At 41.5% G+C, this 20,492-nt stretch overlaps 1 protein-coding gene across 1 annotated transcript; it reads right to left on the reverse strand.

Annotated features, from left to right (window-relative positions):
• Window positions 1-415: 415 nt before the first annotated feature.
• Window positions 416-19,980, reverse strand: LOC135573609 (ryanodine receptor 2-like). The gene is made up of 3 exons (XM_065022871.1): window positions 19,754-19,980; window positions 15,804-15,916; window positions 416-548 (listed from the first exon to the last, which is right to left on the reverse strand). The coding sequence occupies exons 1-3, from the start codon at window positions 19,973-19,975 to the stop codon at window positions 416-418; spliced, it is 468 nt and encodes a 155-aa protein (XP_064878943.1). The 5' UTR covers window positions 19,976-19,980.
• Between the last annotated feature and the right edge of the window lie 512 nt (window positions 19,981-20,492).

Below are 20,492 nucleotides of genomic sequence, written 5' to 3' on the forward strand. Positions count from 1 at the left end.
TCTGAGATCAGAGTCTGCTAAATGACTCACTGATGCTAAGTGACTCTGGATCAGAGACTGCTAAACAGTAGTCACTGACTGTGAGTGACTCTGGACAGAGTGTCTTAAATGACTCACTGACTGTAAGTGACTCTGGATCACAAATGACTCACTGACTGTAAGAAGAATCAGAGCGATCTGCTAAATGACTCACTGACTGTAAGTGACTCTGAATCAAGCGTCTGCTAAATGATACTGACTGTAAAATGACTCTGGATCAGACAGGATATTTGACTGTAAGTGACTCTGAATCAGAGTCTGAACACAGGACTCACTGACTGTAAGTGACTGAATCAGAGCGTCAGCTAAATGACTATCATGTAAATGTAGAATAGGACCTTGATGACCATGTGGTAACCGCTGTGTCTCCACCTGGTTACGTGCTGAGCTCCTTCCCGTTGGCAGTGAAGGTTAGCAGTCCGTTAACTGTGTCCACCCATCCAATCTCCAGACCGTGCTGTTCCGGCTCCTGACCTGGGAAGACTCTCTCAGCCCACCATGTAGCAGTACTACGGAGAGACAGAGACATAGTTACTATTATGCTATAAAGAGTTAGAGACAGTAGCTACTATGCTTGATGCTATAGACAGAGGACAGGGTTATATTGGCTAGGTAGACAGAGACAGTACTTGTTACTCAACTTGCCTACCTGGTTAAATAACAGGTGAAATATATATATATTTTTAAATATAAGGTTATATAGGGTTATATGCTATATACAGTTATGAAGGGTTATATAAGGTTATAAGGGCTATATAGGGTTATACAGGGTTGCTATAGATATAAAGAGACAGTAGTTACTATGGTTATGCTATAGGGTTATAACAGTAGCTACTATTGATGCTATAGATAGAGACAGAGAAGGTTATATGGATGCTATAGACAGGGTTATATAGGGTTACTACGCTTGATTATAAAGGGCTATATAAGGTTATAAAGAGACAGATACAGTAGTTATAAGGGTTATGCTATAGACAGAGACAGAGACAGTAGTCATAAAGGGCTATACTATAGACAGAGACAGGACATATACAGGTATAAACTTGATGCTATAGAAGAGACACTTCACAATCATCGTTTTACAGTACAACCACAACCATAAAAGAAGAAACATTTGATATGTGTTATTCTAAATATTTCAACCACATAAGAAGCATAGTATGAGTAATAAAGAGTATGACTAGGGTTATTTGAGTATATAGTTATATTGAGGTTAAAAAGGACCGTTATATTGGGTGCCGGGTTACATGTGTCCTCAGCTTGACCCCAGGAACCCCCAGATATCTGACCTCTATAAACTTTGCCCTTCTAGTCTAAAGGGTTACGGTGACAGTGAGGACCTTTATATGGAGGTCAGATATTGCCATGTCGTAAAGGTGGAAGTCAGAGGTCACCCAGCCAATACACACTGCTGGGCTCCTGACCTGGGAAGATCCTCACTGAGTAGTATACTGGGTTATAGACCATGGACATATAGTGTTATATTAGGTTATAAAGGGTTATATAAGGTTATATTGGTTATAAAGGGTTATATGGGGTTATAAAGGGTTATATATGATTATAAAGGGTTATATAAGGTTATAAAATATTGGGTTATATAGGGTTATATAAGGTTATAAAGGGTTATATAGGGTTATATAGGGTTATATAAGGTTATATAAGGTTATATGAGGTTATAAAGGGCTATAAAGGGTTATACAGGGTTATATAGGGTTATAAAGGGCTATATAATGTTATAAAGGGTTATATAGGGTTATAAAGGGCTATATGAGGTTATATAGGGTTATATAAGGTTATATAAGGTTATAAAGGGTTATATGAGGTTATAAAGGGTTATATAAGGTTATATAAGGTTATAAAGGGCTATATAAGGTTATAAAGGGTTATATAGGGTTATAAAGGTTATAAAGGGCTATATAAGGTTATAAAGGGTTATATAAGGTTATATAGGGTTATAAAGGGCTATATAGGGTTATAAAGGGTTATATAGGGTTATAAAGGGTTATATAAGGTTATATAATGTTATAAAGGGTATAAATATAAAGGGCTATATAGGGTTATACAGGGTTATATAGGGTTATAAATATTCTATATAGGGTTATATAGGGTTATATAAGGTTATATAAGGTTATAAAGGGTTATAAAGGGCTATATAGGGTTATACAGTGTTATATACAGTTATAAAGGGCTATATAGGGTTGTATAGGGTTATATAGGGTTATATAAGGTTATAAAGGGTTATAAAAAGGAGCTATAAAGGGTTATATAAGGTTATAAATGGCTATATAGGGTTATACAGGGTTATATAGGGTTATAAAGGGTTATAAAGGGCTATATAGGGTTATACAGGGTTATATAGGGTTATAAATACTGTAAGATATATAGGGTTATAAATACTGGTTATATGATGTTATAAAGGGTTATATAAGGTTATAAAGGGTTATATAGGGTTATATAGAATTATATGGGTTATACAGGGTTATATAGGGTTATAAAGGGCTATATGGGTTATATAAGGTTATAACGTAAGTTATAAAGGGCTATATATGGTTATATAAGGTTATAAATGGCTATATAGGGTTATACAGGGTTATATAGGGTTATAAAGGGTTATAAAGGGTTATATAGGGTTATAAAGGGCTATATTCAGGGTTATAAATTATATAAGGTTATAACAGGTGATTATAAATACTATATAGGGTTATACAGGGTTATATAAGGTTACATAGGGGTATCCTAGGTAATAAAGGGTTAAGTGGGGTTAAATTAGATTATAAATAGGGTTATATTAGGTTATAAAGGGTACTAATACAAAGGGTCATATATGGTTATATTAGGTTATAAAGGGTTATATAGGGTTATACAGGGTTATATAAGGTTATACAGGGTTATATACTGGGTTATATAGGGTTATATAGGGTTATATAGGGTTATAAAGGGCTATATAGGGTTATATAGGGTTATATAGGGTTATATAGGGTTATATCAAGGTTATAAATACTGTATATATTATTCAGGTGATTATAAATAGGGCTATAAAAGGATATATTCAGGTGTTATATATAGGTTATAACAGGGATTATAAAATACTATAAATAGGGTATATTCAGGTGATTATATAAGGTTACATAGGGGTATCTTAGGTAATAAATACTGTTATGTGGTGATGTTAAATTAGATTATATATCATTCATATGATGTTATAAACTGTACTAATATCATATATGGTGATATTAAATTATAAAGGGTTATATTAGGTTATATTAAATTACAAAAGATACATTCAGGGTTATATGAAATTACATAGGGATATATTCAGGTGATGTTAAAAGGGTTATATAAGGTGATAAATAGGTTATATAAGGTTAATACAAACACAAATATTCAACCAGTAGTAGTTGGACTGGGAGGATATCACACTTGTTTTCAAATTAAATGTGGAGTTCATTGGAAGATGGCCAATACATTGTATCATTCAGATGTGTAAACTGCTACTTCAGGTGATGTCCTACACACAATGCAGATATCACATGGTCTGTGTTAAGCACGGGAGATATCATTCAGGTGATGTGTAAATACTGTAAGATATCGTTCAGGTGATGTGTAAATACTGGGAGATATCATTCAGGTGATGTGTAAATACTGGGAGATATCATTCAGGTGATGTGTAAATACTGGGAGATATCATTCAGGTGATGTGTAAATACTGTAAGATATCATTCAGGTGATGTGTAAATACTGGGAGATATCATTCAGGTGATGTGTAAAAATACTGGGAGATATCATTCAGGTGATGTGTAAATACTGGGAGATATCATTCAGGTGATGTGTAAATACTGGGAGATATCATTCAGGTGATGTGTAAATACTGGGAGATATCATTCAGGTGATGTGTAAATACTGGGAGATATCATTCAGGTGATGTGTAAATACTGTATCTGAGATATCATTCAGGTGATGCTGTAAAGGTCTGCATGAATCATTCAGGTGATCTCTGTAAATACTGTCTGATATCATTCAGGTGATGTGTAAATACTGGCTTGGATATCATTCAAACACACACACAGAGAGAGAGAGAGAGAGAGAGACATGATGTGTAAATACTGAGAGATATCATTCAGGTGATGTGTAAATACTGGGAGATATCATTCAGGTGATTTGTAAATACTGGGGTGATGTGTAAACAGACTGAGAGATAGAAGAGACAGATATCGTTCAGGTGATGTGTAAATACAGAGACAGAGATCATTCAGGTGATGTGTAAATAGACAGACTGGGAGATATCAGAGAGAGACACAGAGAAAGACAGGGAGATACGTTCAGGTGAGAGACAGAAATACTGAGGAGATATCATTCAGAGTGATGTGAGAAGAGACTGAGCAGAGACAGAGAGAGGTGATGTGTAAATACTGGGAGATATCATTCAGGTGATGAGTGATAGAAATACAGGGAGATAAAGACAGGTGATAGAGAGAAATACAGACTGAGAGATATCATTCAGGTGATGTGAGAAGAGAGAGAGAGAGATATCATTCAGGTGATGTGACAAATACTGAGGAGATATCGTTCAGGTGATGAGTAAATACAGAGGAGAGATATCATTCAGGTGATGTGTAAATACTGTAGTTATCATTCAGGTGATGTGTAAATACTGGGAGATATCATTCAGGTGATGTGTAAATACTACAAGATATCATTCAGGTGATGTGTAAATACAGATATCATTCAGGTGAGACTATATGGGGTTAAGATATCATTCAGGTGAATGAAATACTGGGAGATATCATTCAGGTGATGTGTAAATACTGGGAGATAGCAGGTGGTTTAGGTGATTCATTCCGACTGTATGTGTAAATAGCTGAGACAGATATCATTCAGGTGATGTGTAAAATAAGCTGAGACATGTAAGAGATAGGCCCTGCATTCAACTCTTCAGGTGAATGTGAGACATGTTGAATACTGTAAGATATCATTCAGGTGATGTTGTAAATAGAGGTGAGATATCATTCAGGTGATGGGTAAATAGCTGAGATGATATCATTCAGGTGATGTGTAAATTCACTCTAATGCATATCTATTCAGGTGAGACATGTAACTATAGAGGTGGTATTGGGCCCTATTCATTCTAATTCCAGTGATGGGGTTAATATAGCTGGGAGATATTGAACTATCAGGTGGTATTGAGGCCCTGCATTCAATACTGGGAGATATGGGGTTAAGGCTGATGACATGTAAATACTGGGAGATATTCATTCATGTGATGTGTTAATATAGCTGAGATATCGTTCAGAGTGATTGGGTGAGGCCCTGCAAATACTGGAGACTATCATTCAGGTGATGTGTAACTATACTGGGAGATATCATTCAGGTGATGTGTAAATACTGTATGATATCATTCAGGTGATTCCACTGTAAATAGACTGTATGATATCATTCAGGTGATGTGTAAAGACTGTATGATATCATTCAGGTGATGGGGTTAAATACTGTATGATATCATTCAGGTGGTATGTGGCCCTAAATACTGGGAGTTATCATTCAGGTGAGACATGTAAATACTGGTGGTAGATATCATTCAATGGTGATGTGTTAAATAGCTGTAAGATATCATGCAGGTGATGTGGCCCTAAACTAACTGGGAGATATCATTCAGGTGATGTGTAAATACTGGGAGATATCATTCAGGTGATGTGTAAATACTGAACGTGAGATATCGTTCAGGTGATGTGTAAATACTGGTCCTAACTGATATCAAACATTCTTTAACGTGATGGTAAATCCTGGTTGATATCATTCAGGTGATGTGGTAAATAACTGTAATCTACAAACCTCATTCAACGTGATGTGTAAATACTGGTATGATATCATTCAGGTGATGAACTGTAAATAACTGTATGATATCATTGCAACGTGATGGTTTCTCCTGGGTAGATATCATTAATCTGTATGAAGGTGATGTGTAAATGATGTACTACAAACCTATCATTCAGGTGATGTGTTTCTCCTGGTCTGTAGTCTTTCAGGTGATGAACTGGTCCTAACTGTAATCTCAAACCTTCAGGTGATGGGTAAATCCTGGTTGATATCTTTGTGGTGATGAACTGTCCTAACTGTAATCTATCAAACCTTGCAACGTGATGTGTTTCTACTGGTTGATATCTTCAGGTGGTTGATGAACTGGTCCTAACTGTAATATCAAACCTCTCAGGTGATTTCTCCTGGTTGTAAATACTTTGTGGTTGATATCTGGTCCTAGGTGATGTGTAAACCTCTGCTTTAACGGGAGGGTATCATGGTTGTAGTCTGATGGTTACTGTTGATATCATTCAAACCTGATGTGTAAATACTGGGAGATATCATTCCTGGTGTAGTCTTTGTGGTTGTTGAACTGGTCCTAACTGTAATATCATTCAAACCTCTCTCTAATTCTCTTTTCCTGGTTGTAGTCTTCTGGAGGAACTGGCCCTAACTGTACTACAAACCCTGCTTTAGGACTTTCTCTGGTTGTAGTCTTTGTGGTTCCTTGAACTGGTCCTAACTGTCTACAAACCTCTGTTTCTCCTGACTGTGCTGCTGCTCCAGTTTCAACTGTTCTGGTCCTAACTGTAATTACAAACCATGCTGGTCATTTATGAACTCCTGGTTGTACATCTTGGTCATGTTCTGTCCTATGTAATCTCAAACCTCTGCAACGCGGAGGGTTTCTCCTGGTTGTAGTCTTTGTGGTTGTTGAACTGGTCCTAACCCTACAAACCCTGCTTTAACTGGAGGGTTTCTTCCTAGGTTTTGGTCTTTGTGGGGAGTTTTTCCTAACTGCCTACAAACCTCTGCTTTAACGCCTGCATTGTTTGCTGTTTAGTCTTTGGGTTTTGAACTGGTCCTAACTGTAATCTAGCACTGCTTGAGATATCAGCTGGTTGTAGTCTTTGTGGTTGTTGAACTGGTCTATATAAATAAATTTGATTTGATTTGATTTGATGTTGTAAATCTTTGTGGTTGTTGAACTGTCAAACAGTAGACAATCAAACATGCTCTTTAAGTGGAGGTCTCCATGAAGAAGTCAAGTGTCATCTGAACTGGTCCTAACTGTAATCTACAAACCTCTGCTTTTAACGCACTCCTGGGCTTTGTGGCGAAGGTTACTGCTGGTAAACTCTTTGTGGTTGTTCCTCTGGTCCTAACATGAATCTAAACACACACAGAGGAGGGTTTCTCCTGGTTGTAGTCTTTGTGGTTGTTGAACTGGTCCTAACTCTGAAAACAAACCTCTGAACCTGACTCCTGAGTAGTCTTTGTGGTTGTTGAACTGGTCAACTGACTACAAACTCTGCTTTAACGGTGGTTTCTCCTGGTTGGCCCTGTGGTTGGACTGGTCTAATGCAGACTACAAACCTCTGGTTAATATACGCTGAGGGTTTCATGGTTGTACTTTGTGGTGGTATAGAGGCCCTGCATGTCAACTCTAAAACAGACTTTAACGTGGGGTTAATATGGCTGTAGTCATTGTTTGAACTATCCTAACTGTAATCTACAAACCCTGCATTAACGTGACTCCTGGTTGTAGTCTTTGTGGTTGTTAATATGGCTGAACTGTTCTAACTATAGAGGGTTTCTCCTGGTTGTAGTCCTGTGGTTTTGACTCTAACTGTAATCTACAAACTATATTTAACGTGGAGGGTTAATCCTAGTTGAGTCATGTTGTTGAACTATCCTAACTGGTATTGAGGCCTCTGCATTAACGTGGACTTTCTCCTGGTTGTACTTTGGGGTTGTTGAACTATCCTGGTTGTAACTGTAACAAACTGCTCTTCTGATTTAACTGAGGGTTTCTGAACTATTGTAGTCTTTGTGGTTGTTGAACTGGTCCTAACTGGTGGTATCTTTGTGGTTGTTGAATTCCTAACTCTAATCTACAAACTATGCTTTAACGTGGGGTTAATATAGCTGAGTCATTGTTGTTGAACTATGAACTGGTATGTAGAAAACCCTGCATTCAGTCTTTGGTCTAATGCCTGACTATAGTGGGGTTAATATAACTGAGACATGTTTAACTATAGAGGTGGTAGTCTTTGTGGCCCTGCATTCCTAACTCTAATGCTACAACTATGCTTTAACGTGGGGTTAATCCTGGTTGTAGTCTGAGACATGTTGAACTATCCTAAGGTGGTATAGAAACCCTGCATTCAACTCTAATGCTGAGTCTATTGTGGTTGTTAATGGTCCTAACTGTAATCTACAAACCTCTGTTTAACTATAGAGTCTTTGTGGTATTGAGCTGGTCCTAACTGTAATTCAAACTCTGCTTTAACGCGGAGGGTTTCTCCTGGTTGTTCAGTCTTTGTGGTTGTTGAACTGGTTGACATAACTGTAATGACAGAACCTCTGCAAGGACAGAGTTTCTCCTGCAGGCAGGTGATGGTCCTAACTGTAATCTACAAACCTCTGCTTTAGTTTTCCCTGGTCTGTGTCTTTGTGGTTGTTGAACCCTGGTCCTAACTGTAATCTACAAACATCTGCTTTAACGTGGAGGGTTTCTCCTGGTTGTAGTCTTTGTGGTTGTTGAACTGGTCCTAACTGTAATCTACAAACCTCTGCTTTAACGTGGAGGGTTTCTCCTGGTTGTAGTCTTTGTGGTTGTTGAACTAGTCCTAACTGTAATCTACAAACCTCTGCTTTAACGTGGAGGTTTCTCCTGGTTGTAGTCTTTGTGGTTGTTGAGCTGGTCCTAACTGTAATCTACAAACCTCTGATTTAACGCGGAGGGTTTCTCCTGGTTGTAGTCTTTGTGGTTGTTGAGCTGGTCCTAACTGTAATCTACAAACCTCTGATTTAACGCGGAGGGTTTCTCCTGGTTGTAGTCTTTGTGGTTGTTGAACTGGTCCTAACTGTAATCTACAAACCTCTGCTTTAACGTGGAGGGTTTCTCCTGGTTGTAGTCTTTGTGGTTGTTGAACTGGTCCTAACTGTAATCTACAAACCTCTGCTTTAACGTGGAGGGTTTCTCCTGGTTGTAGTCTTTGTGGTTGTTGAACTGGTCCTAACTGTAATCTACAAACCTCTGCTTTAACGCAGAGGGTTTCTCCTGGTTGTAGTCTTTGTGGTTGTTGAACTGGTCCTAACTGTAATCTACAAACCTCTGCTTTAACGTGGAGGGTTTCTCCTGGTTGTAGTCTTTGTGGTTGTTGAACTGGTCCTAACTGTAATCTACAAACCTCTGCTTTAACGTGGAGGGTTTCTCCTGGTTGTAGTCTTTGTGGTTGTTGAACTGGTCCTAACTGTAATCTACAAACCTCTGCTTTAACGTGGAGGGTTTCTCCTGGTTGTAGTCTTTGTGGTTGTTGAACTGGTCCTAACTGTAATCTACAAACCTCTGCTTTAACGTGGAGGGTTTCTCCTGGTTGTAGTCTTTGTGGTTGTTGAACTGGTCCTAACTGTAATCTACAAACCTCTGCTTTAACGTGGAGGGTTTCTCCTGGTTGTAGTCTTTGTGGTTGTTGAACTGGTCCTAACTGTAATCTACAAACCTCTGCTTTAACGTGGAGGGTTTCTCCTGGTTGTAGTCTTTGTGGTTGTTGAGCTGGTCCTAACTGTAATCTACAAACCTCTGATTTAACGCGGAGGGTTTCTCCTGGTTGTAGTCTTTGTGGTTGTTGAACTGGTCCTAACTGTAATCTACAAACCTCTGCTTTAACGTGGAGGGTTTCTCCTGGTTGTAGTCTTTGTGGTTGTTGAACTGGTCCTAACTGTAATCTACAAACCTCTGCTTTAACGTGGGGGGTTTCTCCTGGTTGTAGTCTTTGTGGTTGTTGAACTGGTCCTAACTGTAATCTACAAACCTCTGCTTTAACGTGGAGGGTTTCTCCTGGTTGTAGTCTTTGTGGTTGTTGAACTGGTCCTAACTGTAATCTACAAACCTCTGCTTTAACGTGGAGGGTTTCTCCTGGTTGTAGTCTTTGTGGTTGTTGAACTGGTCCTAACTGTAATCTACAAACCTCTGCTTTAACGTGGAGGGTTTCTCCTGGTTGTAGTCTTTGTGGTTGTTGAGCTGGTCCTAACTGTAATCTACAAACCTCTGCTTTAACGCGGAGGGTTTCTCCTGGTTGTAGTCTTTGTGGTTGTTGAACTGGTCCTAACTGTAATCTACAAACATCTGCTTTAACGTGGAGGGTTTCTCCTGGTTGTAGTCTTTGTGGTTGTTGAACTGGTCCTAACTGTAATCTACAAACCTCTGCTTTAACGTGGAGGGTTTCTCCTGGTTGTAGTCTTTGTGGTTGTTGAACTGGTCCTAACTGTAATCTACAAACCTCTGCTTTAACGTGGAGGGTTTCTCCTGGTTGTAGTCTTTGTGGTTGTTGAACTGGTCCTAACTGTAATCTACAAACCTCTGCTTTAACGTGGAGGGTTTCTCCTGGTTGTAGTCTTTGTGGTTGTTGAACTGGTCCTAACTGTAATCTACAAACCTCTGCTTTAACGCAGAGGGTTTCTCCTGGTTGTAGTCTTTGTGGTTGTTGAACTGGTCCTAACTGTAATCTACAAACCTCTGCTTTAACGCAGAGGGTTTCTCCTGGTTGTAGTCTTTGTGGTTGTTGAACTGGTCCTAACTGTAATCTACAAACCTCTGCTTTAACGTGGAGGGTTTCTCCTGGTTGTAGTCTTTGTGGTTGTTGAACTGGTCCTAACTGTAATCTACAAACCTCTGCTTTAACGTGGAGGGTTTCTCCTGGTTGTAGTCTTTGTGGTTGTTGAACTGGTCCTAACTGTAATCTACAAACCTCTGCTTTAACGTGGAGGGTTTCTCCTGGTTGTAGTCTTTGTGGTTGTTGAACTGGTCCTAACTGTAATCTACAAACCTCTGCTTTAACGTGGAGGGTTTCTCCTGGTTGTAGTCTTTGTGGTTGTTGAACTGGTCCTAACTGTAATCTACAAACCTCTGCTTTAACGCAGAGGGTTTCTCCTGGTTGTAGTCTTTGTGGTTGTTGAACTGGTCCTAACTGTAATCTACAAACCTCTGCTTTAACGTGGAGGGTTTCTCCTGGTTGTAGTCTTTGTGGTTGTTGAACTGGTCCTAACTGTAATCTACAAACCTCTGCTTTAACGTGGAGGGTTTCTCCTGGTTGTAGTCTTTGTGGTTGTTGAACTGGTCCTAACTGTAATCTACAAACCTCTGCTTTAACGTGGAGGGTTTCTCCTGGTTGTAGTCTTTGTGGTTGTTGAACTGGTCCTAACTGTAATCTACAAACCTCTGCTTTAACGTGGAGGGTTTCTCCTGGTTGTAGTCTTTGTGGTTGTTGAACTGGTCCTAACTGTAATCTACAAACCTCTGCTTTAACGTGGAGGGTTTCTCCTGGTTGTAGTCTTTGTGGTTGTTGAACTGGTCCTAACTGTAATCTACAAACCTCTGCTTTAACGTGGGGGTTTCTCCTGGTTGTAGTCTTTGTGGTTGTTGAACTGGTCCTAACTGTAATCTACAAACCTCTGCTTTAACGTGGAGGGTTTCTCCTGGTTGTAGTCTTTGTGGTTGTTGAACTGGTCCTAACTGTAATCTACAAACCTCTGCTTTAACGTGGAGGGTTTCTCCTGGTTGTAGTCTTTGTGGTTGTTGAACTGGTCCTAACTGTAATCTACAAACCTCTGCTTTAACGTGGAGGGTTTCTCCTGGTTGTAGTCTTTGTGGTTGTTGAACTGGTCCTAACTGTAATCTACAAACCTCTGATTTAACGTGGAGGGTTTCTCCTGGTTGTAGTCTTTGTGGTTGTTGAACTGGTCCTAACTGTAATCTACAAACCTCTGCTTTAACGTGGAGGGTTTCTCCTGGTTGTAGTCTTTGTGGTTGTTGAACTGGTCCTAACTGTAATCTACAAACCTCTGCTTTAACGTGGGGGTTTCTCCTGGTTGTAGTCTTTGTGGTTGTTGAACTGGTCCTAACTGTAATCTACAAACCTCTGCTTTAACGTGGAGGGTTTCTCCTGGTTGTAGTCTTTGTGGTTGTTGAACTGGTCCTAACTGTAATCTACAAACCTCTGCTTTAACGTGGAGGGTTTCTCCTGGTTGTAGTCTTTGTGGTTGTTGAACTGGTCCTAACTGTAATCTACAAACCTCTGCTTTAACGTGGAGGGTTTCTCCTGGTTGTAGTCTTTGTGGTTGTTGAACTAGTCCTAACTGTAATCTACAAACCTCTGCTTTAACGTGGAGGGTTTCTCCTGGTTGTAGTCTTTGTGGTTGTTGATCTGGTCCTAACTGTAATCTACAAACCTCTGATTTAACGCGGAGGGTTTCTCCTGGTTGTAGTCTTTGTGGTTGTTGAACTGGTCCTAACTGTAATCTACAAACCTCTGCTTTAACGTGGAGGGTTTCTCCTGGTTGTAGTCTTTGTGGTTGTTGAACTGGTCCTAACTGTAATCTACAAACCTCTGCTTTAACGTGGGGGGTTTCTCCTGGTTGTAGTCTTTGTGGTTGTTGAACTGGTCCTAACTGTAATCTACAAACCTCTGCTTTAACGTGGAGGGTTTCTCCTGGTTGTAGTCTTTGTGGTTGTTGAACTGGTCCTAACTGTAATCTACAAACCTCTGCTTTAACGTGGAGGGTTTCTCCTGGTTGTAGTCTTTGTGGTTGTTGAACTGGTCCTAACTGTAATCTACAAACCTCTGTTTTAACGTGGAGGGTTTCTCCTGGTTGTAGTCTTTGTGGTTGTTGAACTGGTCCTAACTGTAATCTACAAACCTCTGCTTTAACGTGGAGGGTTTCTCCTGGTTGTAGTCTTTGTGGTTGTTGAACTGGTCCTAACTGTAATCTACAAACCTCTGCTTTAACGTGGAGGGTTTCTCCTGGTTGTAGTCTTTGTGGTTGTTGAACTGGTCCTAACTGTAATCTACAAACCTCTGCTTTAACGTGGAGGGTTTCTCCTGGTTGTAGTCTTTGTGGTTGTTGAACTGGTCCTAACTGTAATCTACAAACCTCTGCTTTAACGTGGAGGGTTTCTCCTGGTTGTAGTCTTTGTGGTTGTTGAACTGGTCCTAACTGTAATCTACAAACCTCTGCTTTAACGTGGAGGGTTTCTCCTGGTTGTAGTCTTTGTGGTTGTTGAACTGGTCCTAACTGTAATCTACAAACCTCTGCTTTAACGTGGAGGGTTTCTCCTGGTTGTAGTCTTTGTGGTTGTTGAACTGGTCCTAACTGTAATCTACAAACCTCTGCTTTAACGTGGAGGGTTTCTCCTGGTTGTAGTCTTTGTGGTTGTTGAACTGGTCCTAACTGTAATCTACAAACCTCTGCTTTAACGTGGAGGGTTTCTCCTGGTTGTAGTCTTTGTGGTTGTTGAACTGGTCCTAACTGTAATCTACAAACCTCTGCTTTAACGTGGAGGGTTTCTCCTGGTTGTAGTCTTTGTGGTTGTTGAACTGGTCCTAACTGTAATCTACAAACCTCTGCTTTAACGTGGAGGGTTTCTCCTGGTTGTAGTCTTTGTGGTTGTTGAACTGGTCCTAACTGTAATCTACAAACCTCTGCTTTAACGCAGAGGGTTTCTCCTGGTTGTAGTCTTTGTGGTTGTTGAACTGGTCCTAACTGTAATCTACAAACCTCTGCTTTAACGTGAAGGGTTTCTCCTGGTTGTAGTCTTTGTGGTTGTTGAACTGGTCCTAACTGTAATCTACAAACCTCTGCTTTAACGTGGAGGGTTTCTCCTGGTTGTAGTCTTTGTGGTTGTTGAACTGGTCCTAACTGTAATCTACAAACCTCTGCTTTAACGCAGAGGGTTTCTCCTGGTTGTAGTCTTTGTGGTTGTTGAACTGGTCCTAACTGTAATCTACAAACCTCTGCTTTAACGCAGAGGGTTTCTCCTGGTTGTAGTCTTTGTGGTTGTTGAACTGGTCCTAACTGTAATCTACAAACCTCTGCTTTAACGTGGAGGGTTTCTCCTGGTTGTAGTCTTTGTGGTTGTTGAACTGGTCCTAACTGTAATCTACAAACCTCTGCTTTAACGTGGAGGGTTTCTCCTGGTTGTAGTCTTTGTGGTTGTTGAACTGGTCCTAACTGTAATCTACAAACCTCTGCTTTAACGTGGAGGGTTTCTCCTGGTTGTAGTCTTTGTGGTTGTTGAACTGGTCCTAACTGTAATCTACAAACCTCTGCTTTAACGTGGAGGGTTTCTCCTGGTTGTAGTCTTTGTGGTTGTTGAACTGGTCCTAACTGTAATCTACAAACCTCTGCTTTAACGTGGAGGGTTTCTCCTGGTTGTAGTCTTTGTGGTTGTTGAACTGGTCCTAACTGTAATCTACAAACCTCTGCTTTAACGTGGGGTTTCTCCTGGTTGTAGTCTTTGTGGTTGTTGAACTGGTCCTAACTGTAATCTACAAACCTCTGCTTTAACGTGGAGGGTTTCTCCTGGTTGTAGTCTTTGTGGTTGTTGAACTGGTCCTAACTGTAATCTACAAACCTCTGCTTTAACGTGGCAGAGGGTTTCTCCTGGTTGTAGTCTTTGTGGTTGTTGAACTGGTCCTAACTGTAATCTACAAACCTCTGCTTTAACGCAGAGGGTTTCTCCTGGTTGTAGTCTTTGTGGTTGTTGAACTGGTCCTAACTGTAATCTACAAACCTCTGCTTTAACGTGGAGGGTTTCTCCTGGTTGTAGTCTTTGTGGTTGTTGAACTGGTCCTAACTGTAATCTACAAACCTCTGCTTTAACGTGGAGGGTTTCTCCTGGTTGTAGTCTTTGTGGTTGTTGAACTGGTCCTAACTGTAATCTACAAACCTCTGCTTTAACGTGGAGGGTTTCTCCTGGTTGTAGTCTTTGTGGTTGTTGAACTGGTCCTAACTGTAATCTACAAACCTCTGCTTTAACGTGGAGGGTTTCTCCTGGTTGTAGTCTTTGTGGTTGTTGAACTGGTCCTAACTGTAATCTACAAACCTCTGCTTTAACGTGGAGGGTTTCTCCTGGTTGTAGTCTTTGTGGTTGTTGAACTGGTCCTAACTGTAATCTACAAACCTCTGCTTTAACGTGGAGGGTTTCTCCTGGTTGTAGTCTTTGTGGTTGTTGAACTGGTCCTAACTGTAATCTACAAACCTCTGCTTTAACGTGGAGGGTTTCTCCTGGTTGTAGTCTTTGTGGTTGTTGAACTGGTCCTAACTGTAATCTACAAACCTCTGCTTTAACGTGGAGGGTTTCTCCTGGTTGTAGTCTTTGTGGTTGTTGAACTGGTCCTAACTGTAATCTACAAACCTCTGCTTTAACGTGGAGGGTTTCTCCTGGTTGTAGTCTTTGTGGTTGTTGAACTGGTCCTAACTGTAATCTACAAACCTCTGCTTTAACGTGGAGGGTTTCTCCTGGTTGTAGTCTTTGTGGTTGTTGAACTGGTCCTAACTGTAATCTACAAACCTCTGCTTTAACGTGGAAGGGTTTCTCCTGGTTGTAGTCTTTGTGGTTGTTGAACTGGTCCTAACTGTAATCTACAAACCTCTGCTTTAACGTGGAGGGTTTCTCCTGGTTGTAGTCTTTGTGGTTGTTGAACTGGTCCTAACTGTAATCTACAAACCTCTGCTTTAACGTGAAGGGTTTCTCCTGGTTGTAGTCTTTGTGGTTGTTGAACTGGTCCTAACTGTAATCTACAAACCTCTGCTTTAACGCAGAGGCTTTCTCCTGGTTGTAGTCTTTGTGGTTGTTGAACTGGTCCTAACTGTAATCTACAAACCTCTGCTTTAACGTGGAGGGTTTCTCCTGGTTGTAGTCTTTGTGGTTGTTGAACTGGTCCTAACTGTAATCTACAAACCTCTGCTTTAACGTGGAGGGTTTCTCCTGGTTGTAGTCTTTGTGGTGGTTGAACTGGTCCTTCTCCTTGTCCAGGCTGGAGCCCAGGGTGCAGTGGGCAGACTTCGTCAACACCTGAGGAGAAGAGGGAACAAACTGGAACATGAAACAAATATTACAACGACTACAACAACAACAAAAAAAAGGTATATTTCTAGAAATGTTCCCTCTAATGTTTTTTTTAAATCGGTCAGCGAGCAGATTTCAGGTCTGTTGAGCGAACGACTTGAACCTTGTTGTTCTGTGTAACTTCCGTTGTGCGTTTACTGTGAACACGGTTAATATAGTACATTTAAAAGCAGGTACAGCCTCACTGGCCAATCACGTTACTGTGGCTATTTCATCATAATGTGGGCCTACCAGAGAGGCCTACTGGCCTACCAGAGAGGCCTATCAGAGAGGCCTACCATAGTGGCCTACTGGCCTACCAGAGAGGATGTGAACAAATGATCTATAACTGGGCTGATAACTCACTAACTAGCAAAGGATATGAACCAATGATCTATAACTGGGCTGATAACTCACTAACTAGCAAAGGATATGAACAAATGATCTATAACTGGGCTGATAACTCACTAACTAGCAAAGGATATGAACCAATGATCTATAACTGGGCTGATAACTCACTAACTAGCAAAGGATATGAACAACATGTGCCCACGTGGCTGCATGCAGCTCTCACTTTGATCTCAAAACAAGCACATCTACCCACGACCGCTCATGCTGTAAACACAGTCCAGTTCATCTACTCACGACCACTCATGTTGTAAACACAGTCCAGTTCATCTACTCACGACCACTCATGTTGTAAACACAGTCCAGTTCATCTACTCACGACCGCTCATGTTGTAAACACAGTCCAGTTCATCTACTCACGACTCCTCATGCTGTAAACACAATCCAGTTCATCTACTCACAACCGCTCATGTTGTAAACACAGTCCAGTTCATCTACCCACGACCACTCATGCTGTAAACACAGTCCAGTTCATCTACTCACGACTCCTCATGCTGTAAACACAGTCCAGTTCATCTACCCACGACCACTCATGCTGTAAACACAGTCCAGTTCATCTACTCACGACCACTCATGCTGTAAACACAGTCCAGTTCATCTACTCACGACCACTCATGCTGTAAACACAGTCCAGTTCATCTACTCACGACCACTCATGCTGTAAACACAGTCCAGTGCATCTACCCACGACCACTCATGTTGTAAACACAGTCCAGTTAATCTACTCACAACTCCTCATGCTGTAAACACAGTCCAGTTAATCTACTCATGACCACTCATGCTGTAAACACAGTCCAGTTCATCTACTCACGACCACTCATGCTGTAAACACAGTCCAGTTCATCTACTCACAACCACTCATGCTGTAAACACAGTCCAGTTCATCTACCCACGACCACTCATGCTGTAAACACAGTCCAGTTCATCTACTCACGACCACTCATGCTGTAAACACAGTCCAGTTCATCTACTCACGACCACTCATGTTGTAAACACAGTCCAGTTCATCTACTCACGACCACTCATGCTGTAAACACAGTCCAGTCCATCTACTCACGACCACTCATGTTGTAAACACAGTCCAGTTCATCTACTCACTCATGTTGTAAACACAGTCCAGTTCATCTACTCACGACCACTCATGTTGTAAACACAGTCCAGTTCATCTACTCACGACCACTCATGCATGCTGTAAACACAGTCCAGTTCATCTACTCATGACTGCTCATGCTGTAAACACAGTCCAGTTCATCTACTCACGACCACTCATGTTGTAAACACAGTCCAGTTCATCTACTCACGACCACTCATGCTGTAAACACAGTCCAGTTCATCTACTCACGACTCCTCATGCTGTAAACACAGTCCAGTTCAAAGTGAACGGCACAGATCCATATATGGCAATGGTCTATTTGCATATAGGCCTACTGCATCTCTGATTGGTTACGGTGCACCGGTCTGTGTAGAGAAGGGGCCTGAGTCGTGCCTGTCAATGCAATAGAATCCTACTGCGATGCGCTCTGCCTATCTCTTACATAGTTCGTTTTGTTTTTGGTACGTTGTATTGAAAGTGGCAGCAGCGCCTCTTCAACCTCAGGAGGCTGAAGAAATTCGGCTTGTCACCAAAAGCACTCACAAACTTCTACAGATGCACAATCGAGAGCATCCTGGCGGGCTGTATCACCGCCTGGTACGGCAACTGCTCCGCCCTCAACCGTAAGGCTCTCCAGAGGGTAGTGAGGTCTGCACAACGCATCACCGGGGGCAAACTACCTGCCCTCCAGGACACCTACACCACCCGATGTTACAGGAAGGCCATAAAGATCACCAAGGACATCAACCACCCGAACCACTGCCTGTTCACCCCGCTATCATCCAGAAGGCGAGGTCAGTACAGGTGCATCAAAGCTGGGACCGAGAGACTGAAAAACAGCTTCTATCTCAAGGCCATCAGACTGTTAAACAGCCACCACTAACATTGAGTGGCTGCTGCCAACACACAATAATGGGAATTGATGGGAAATGATGTAAATATATCACTAGCCACTTTAAACAATGCTACCTTATATAATGTTACTTACCCTACATTATTCATCTCATATGCATACGTATATACTGTACTCTATATCATCGACTGCATCCTTACGTAATACATGTATCACTAGCCACTTTAACTATGCCACTTTGTTTACATACTCATCTCATACGTATATACTGTACTCTATATCATCTACTGCATCCTTATGTAATACATGTATCACTAGCCACTTTAACTATGTCACTTTGTTTACATACTCATCTCATATGTATATACTGTACTCGATACCATCTACTGTATCTTGCCTATGCTGCTCTGTACCATCACTCATTCATATATCCTTATGTACATATTCTTTATCCCCTTACACTGTGTATAAGACAGTAGTTTAGGAATTGTTAGTTAGATTACTTGTTGGTTATTACTGCATTGTCGGAACTAGAAGCACAAGCATTTCGCTACACTCGCATTAACATCTGCTAACCATGTGTATGTGACAAATAAAATTGGATTTGATTTGATTTAATATTGGGTTGATTTGATCATAATTACCACAGTAAAGGGACACGTTGATAGTGTTAACTAACAGAGAAAACTCTGAGTGAAGCTCAATCTCCTGCTTCTCTGCAGTCCCGAGGACTGAAGGAGACAGAGGGAGACAGAGGGAGACAGAAGGAGACAGAAGGAGACAGAAGGAGACAGAGACAGAATGAGACAGAAGGAGACAGCGACAGAAGGAGATGGAGACAGAAGGAGACAGAAGGAGACAGAAGGAGACAGAGACAGAAGGAGAAAGAAGGAGACAGAGACAGAAGGAGATGGAGACAGAAGGAGACAGGAGGAGACAGAATGAGACGGAGACAGAAGAAGACGGAGACAGAAGAAGACAGAGGGAGACAGAAGGAGACTGAGACAGGAGACGGAGACAGAATGAGACAGAAGGAGACGGAGACAGAAGGAGACGGAGACAGAAGAAGACAGAGGGAGACAGAAGGAGACGGAGAGAGAAGGAGAGAAGGAGACAGAAGGAGACAGAAGGAGACGGAGACAGAAGGAGACAGAGACAGAAGGAGATGGAGACAGAGACAGAAGGAGATGGAGACAGATGGAGACGGAGACAGAAGGAGACGGAGACAGAATGAGACAGAAGGAGACAGAGACAGAAGGAGAGAGAAGGAGACAGAGACAGAAGGAGACAGAGACAGAATGAGACAGAAGGAGACAGAGACAGAAGGAGAGAGAAGGAGACAGAGACAGAAGGAGACAGAAGGAGACAGAGATAGAAGGAGAAAGAGACAGAAGGAGAAGGAGACAGAAGGAGACATCATCATCATCATCATCATCATCATCATCAGCACCTCGAAGTCGGACACGGTCTCAAAGTCGTCCAGGTCTTTCTTAGAGGAGAAGGAGAAGCCCCCGCCAGACTGTAGCGTCCCGCCTGGTGACTTGGCCAGCACCTCGTTACACTCTATAGGCATGCTGAGGCGATAGAAGGTGATGTCTGGGTTACTGTTCTGGGAGCCGAACGACCTCTGGGTGACCTTGAGACACGGGAAAGTCTCCACGGTGCCGTCCATCCTCGTGACCTTTTAGAAAGACCAGACGACAAAGGGAACAGGGCATTATGGGGGAGTCAACTGGTTGAATAGCCATACGATACCAGGTCTATGGGTCTGGGTAAAGCGCCATAATAAATCCTTGGAACTATTATCATTCATATGAGTTTTTATAGGTTATCAACATAACACCGGGTTTGTGTCAAGAACTGCAACGCTGCTGGGTTTTTCACGCTCAACAGTTTCCTGTGTGTATCAAGAATGGTCCACCACACCAAAGAACATCCAGCCAACTTGACACAACTGCTGGAGAAGCATTGGAGTCAACATGGACCAGCATCCCTGTGGAACGCTTTAGACACCTTGTAGAGTCAACATGGGCCAGCATCCCTGTGGAACGCTTTCAACACCTTGTAGAGTCAACATGGGGCCAGCATCCCTGTGGAACGCTTTCAACACCTTGTAGAGTCAACATGGGCCAGCATCCCTGTGGAACGCTTTCAACACCTTGTAGAGTCAACATGGGCCAGCATCCCTG

This window comes from Oncorhynchus nerka, linkage group LG10 (genome assembly GCF_034236695.1).
Source record: "Oncorhynchus nerka isolate Pitt River linkage group LG10, Oner_Uvic_2.0, whole genome shotgun sequence".
NCBI classification, from domain to species: domain Eukaryota; kingdom Metazoa; phylum Chordata; class Actinopteri; order Salmoniformes; family Salmonidae; genus Oncorhynchus; species Oncorhynchus nerka.

Excerpts from the sequence above, each read along its gene's own strand:
- LOC135573609 (XM_065022871.1), bottom strand. The coding sequence starts at position 19,975 with ATGGACGGCACCGTGGAGACTTTCCCGTGTCTCAAGGTCACCCAGAGG. Across the intron at positions 15,917-19,753 it reads AGACCGTGTCCGACTTCGAG|GTGTTGACGAAGTCTGCCCA; the intron begins GTGCTGATGATG and ends TCTTCTCCTCAG. Across the intron at positions 549-15,803 it reads CCCTCCACGTTAAAGCAGAG|TACTGCTACATGGTGGGCTG; the intron begins GTTTGTAGATTA and ends GTCTCTCCGTAG.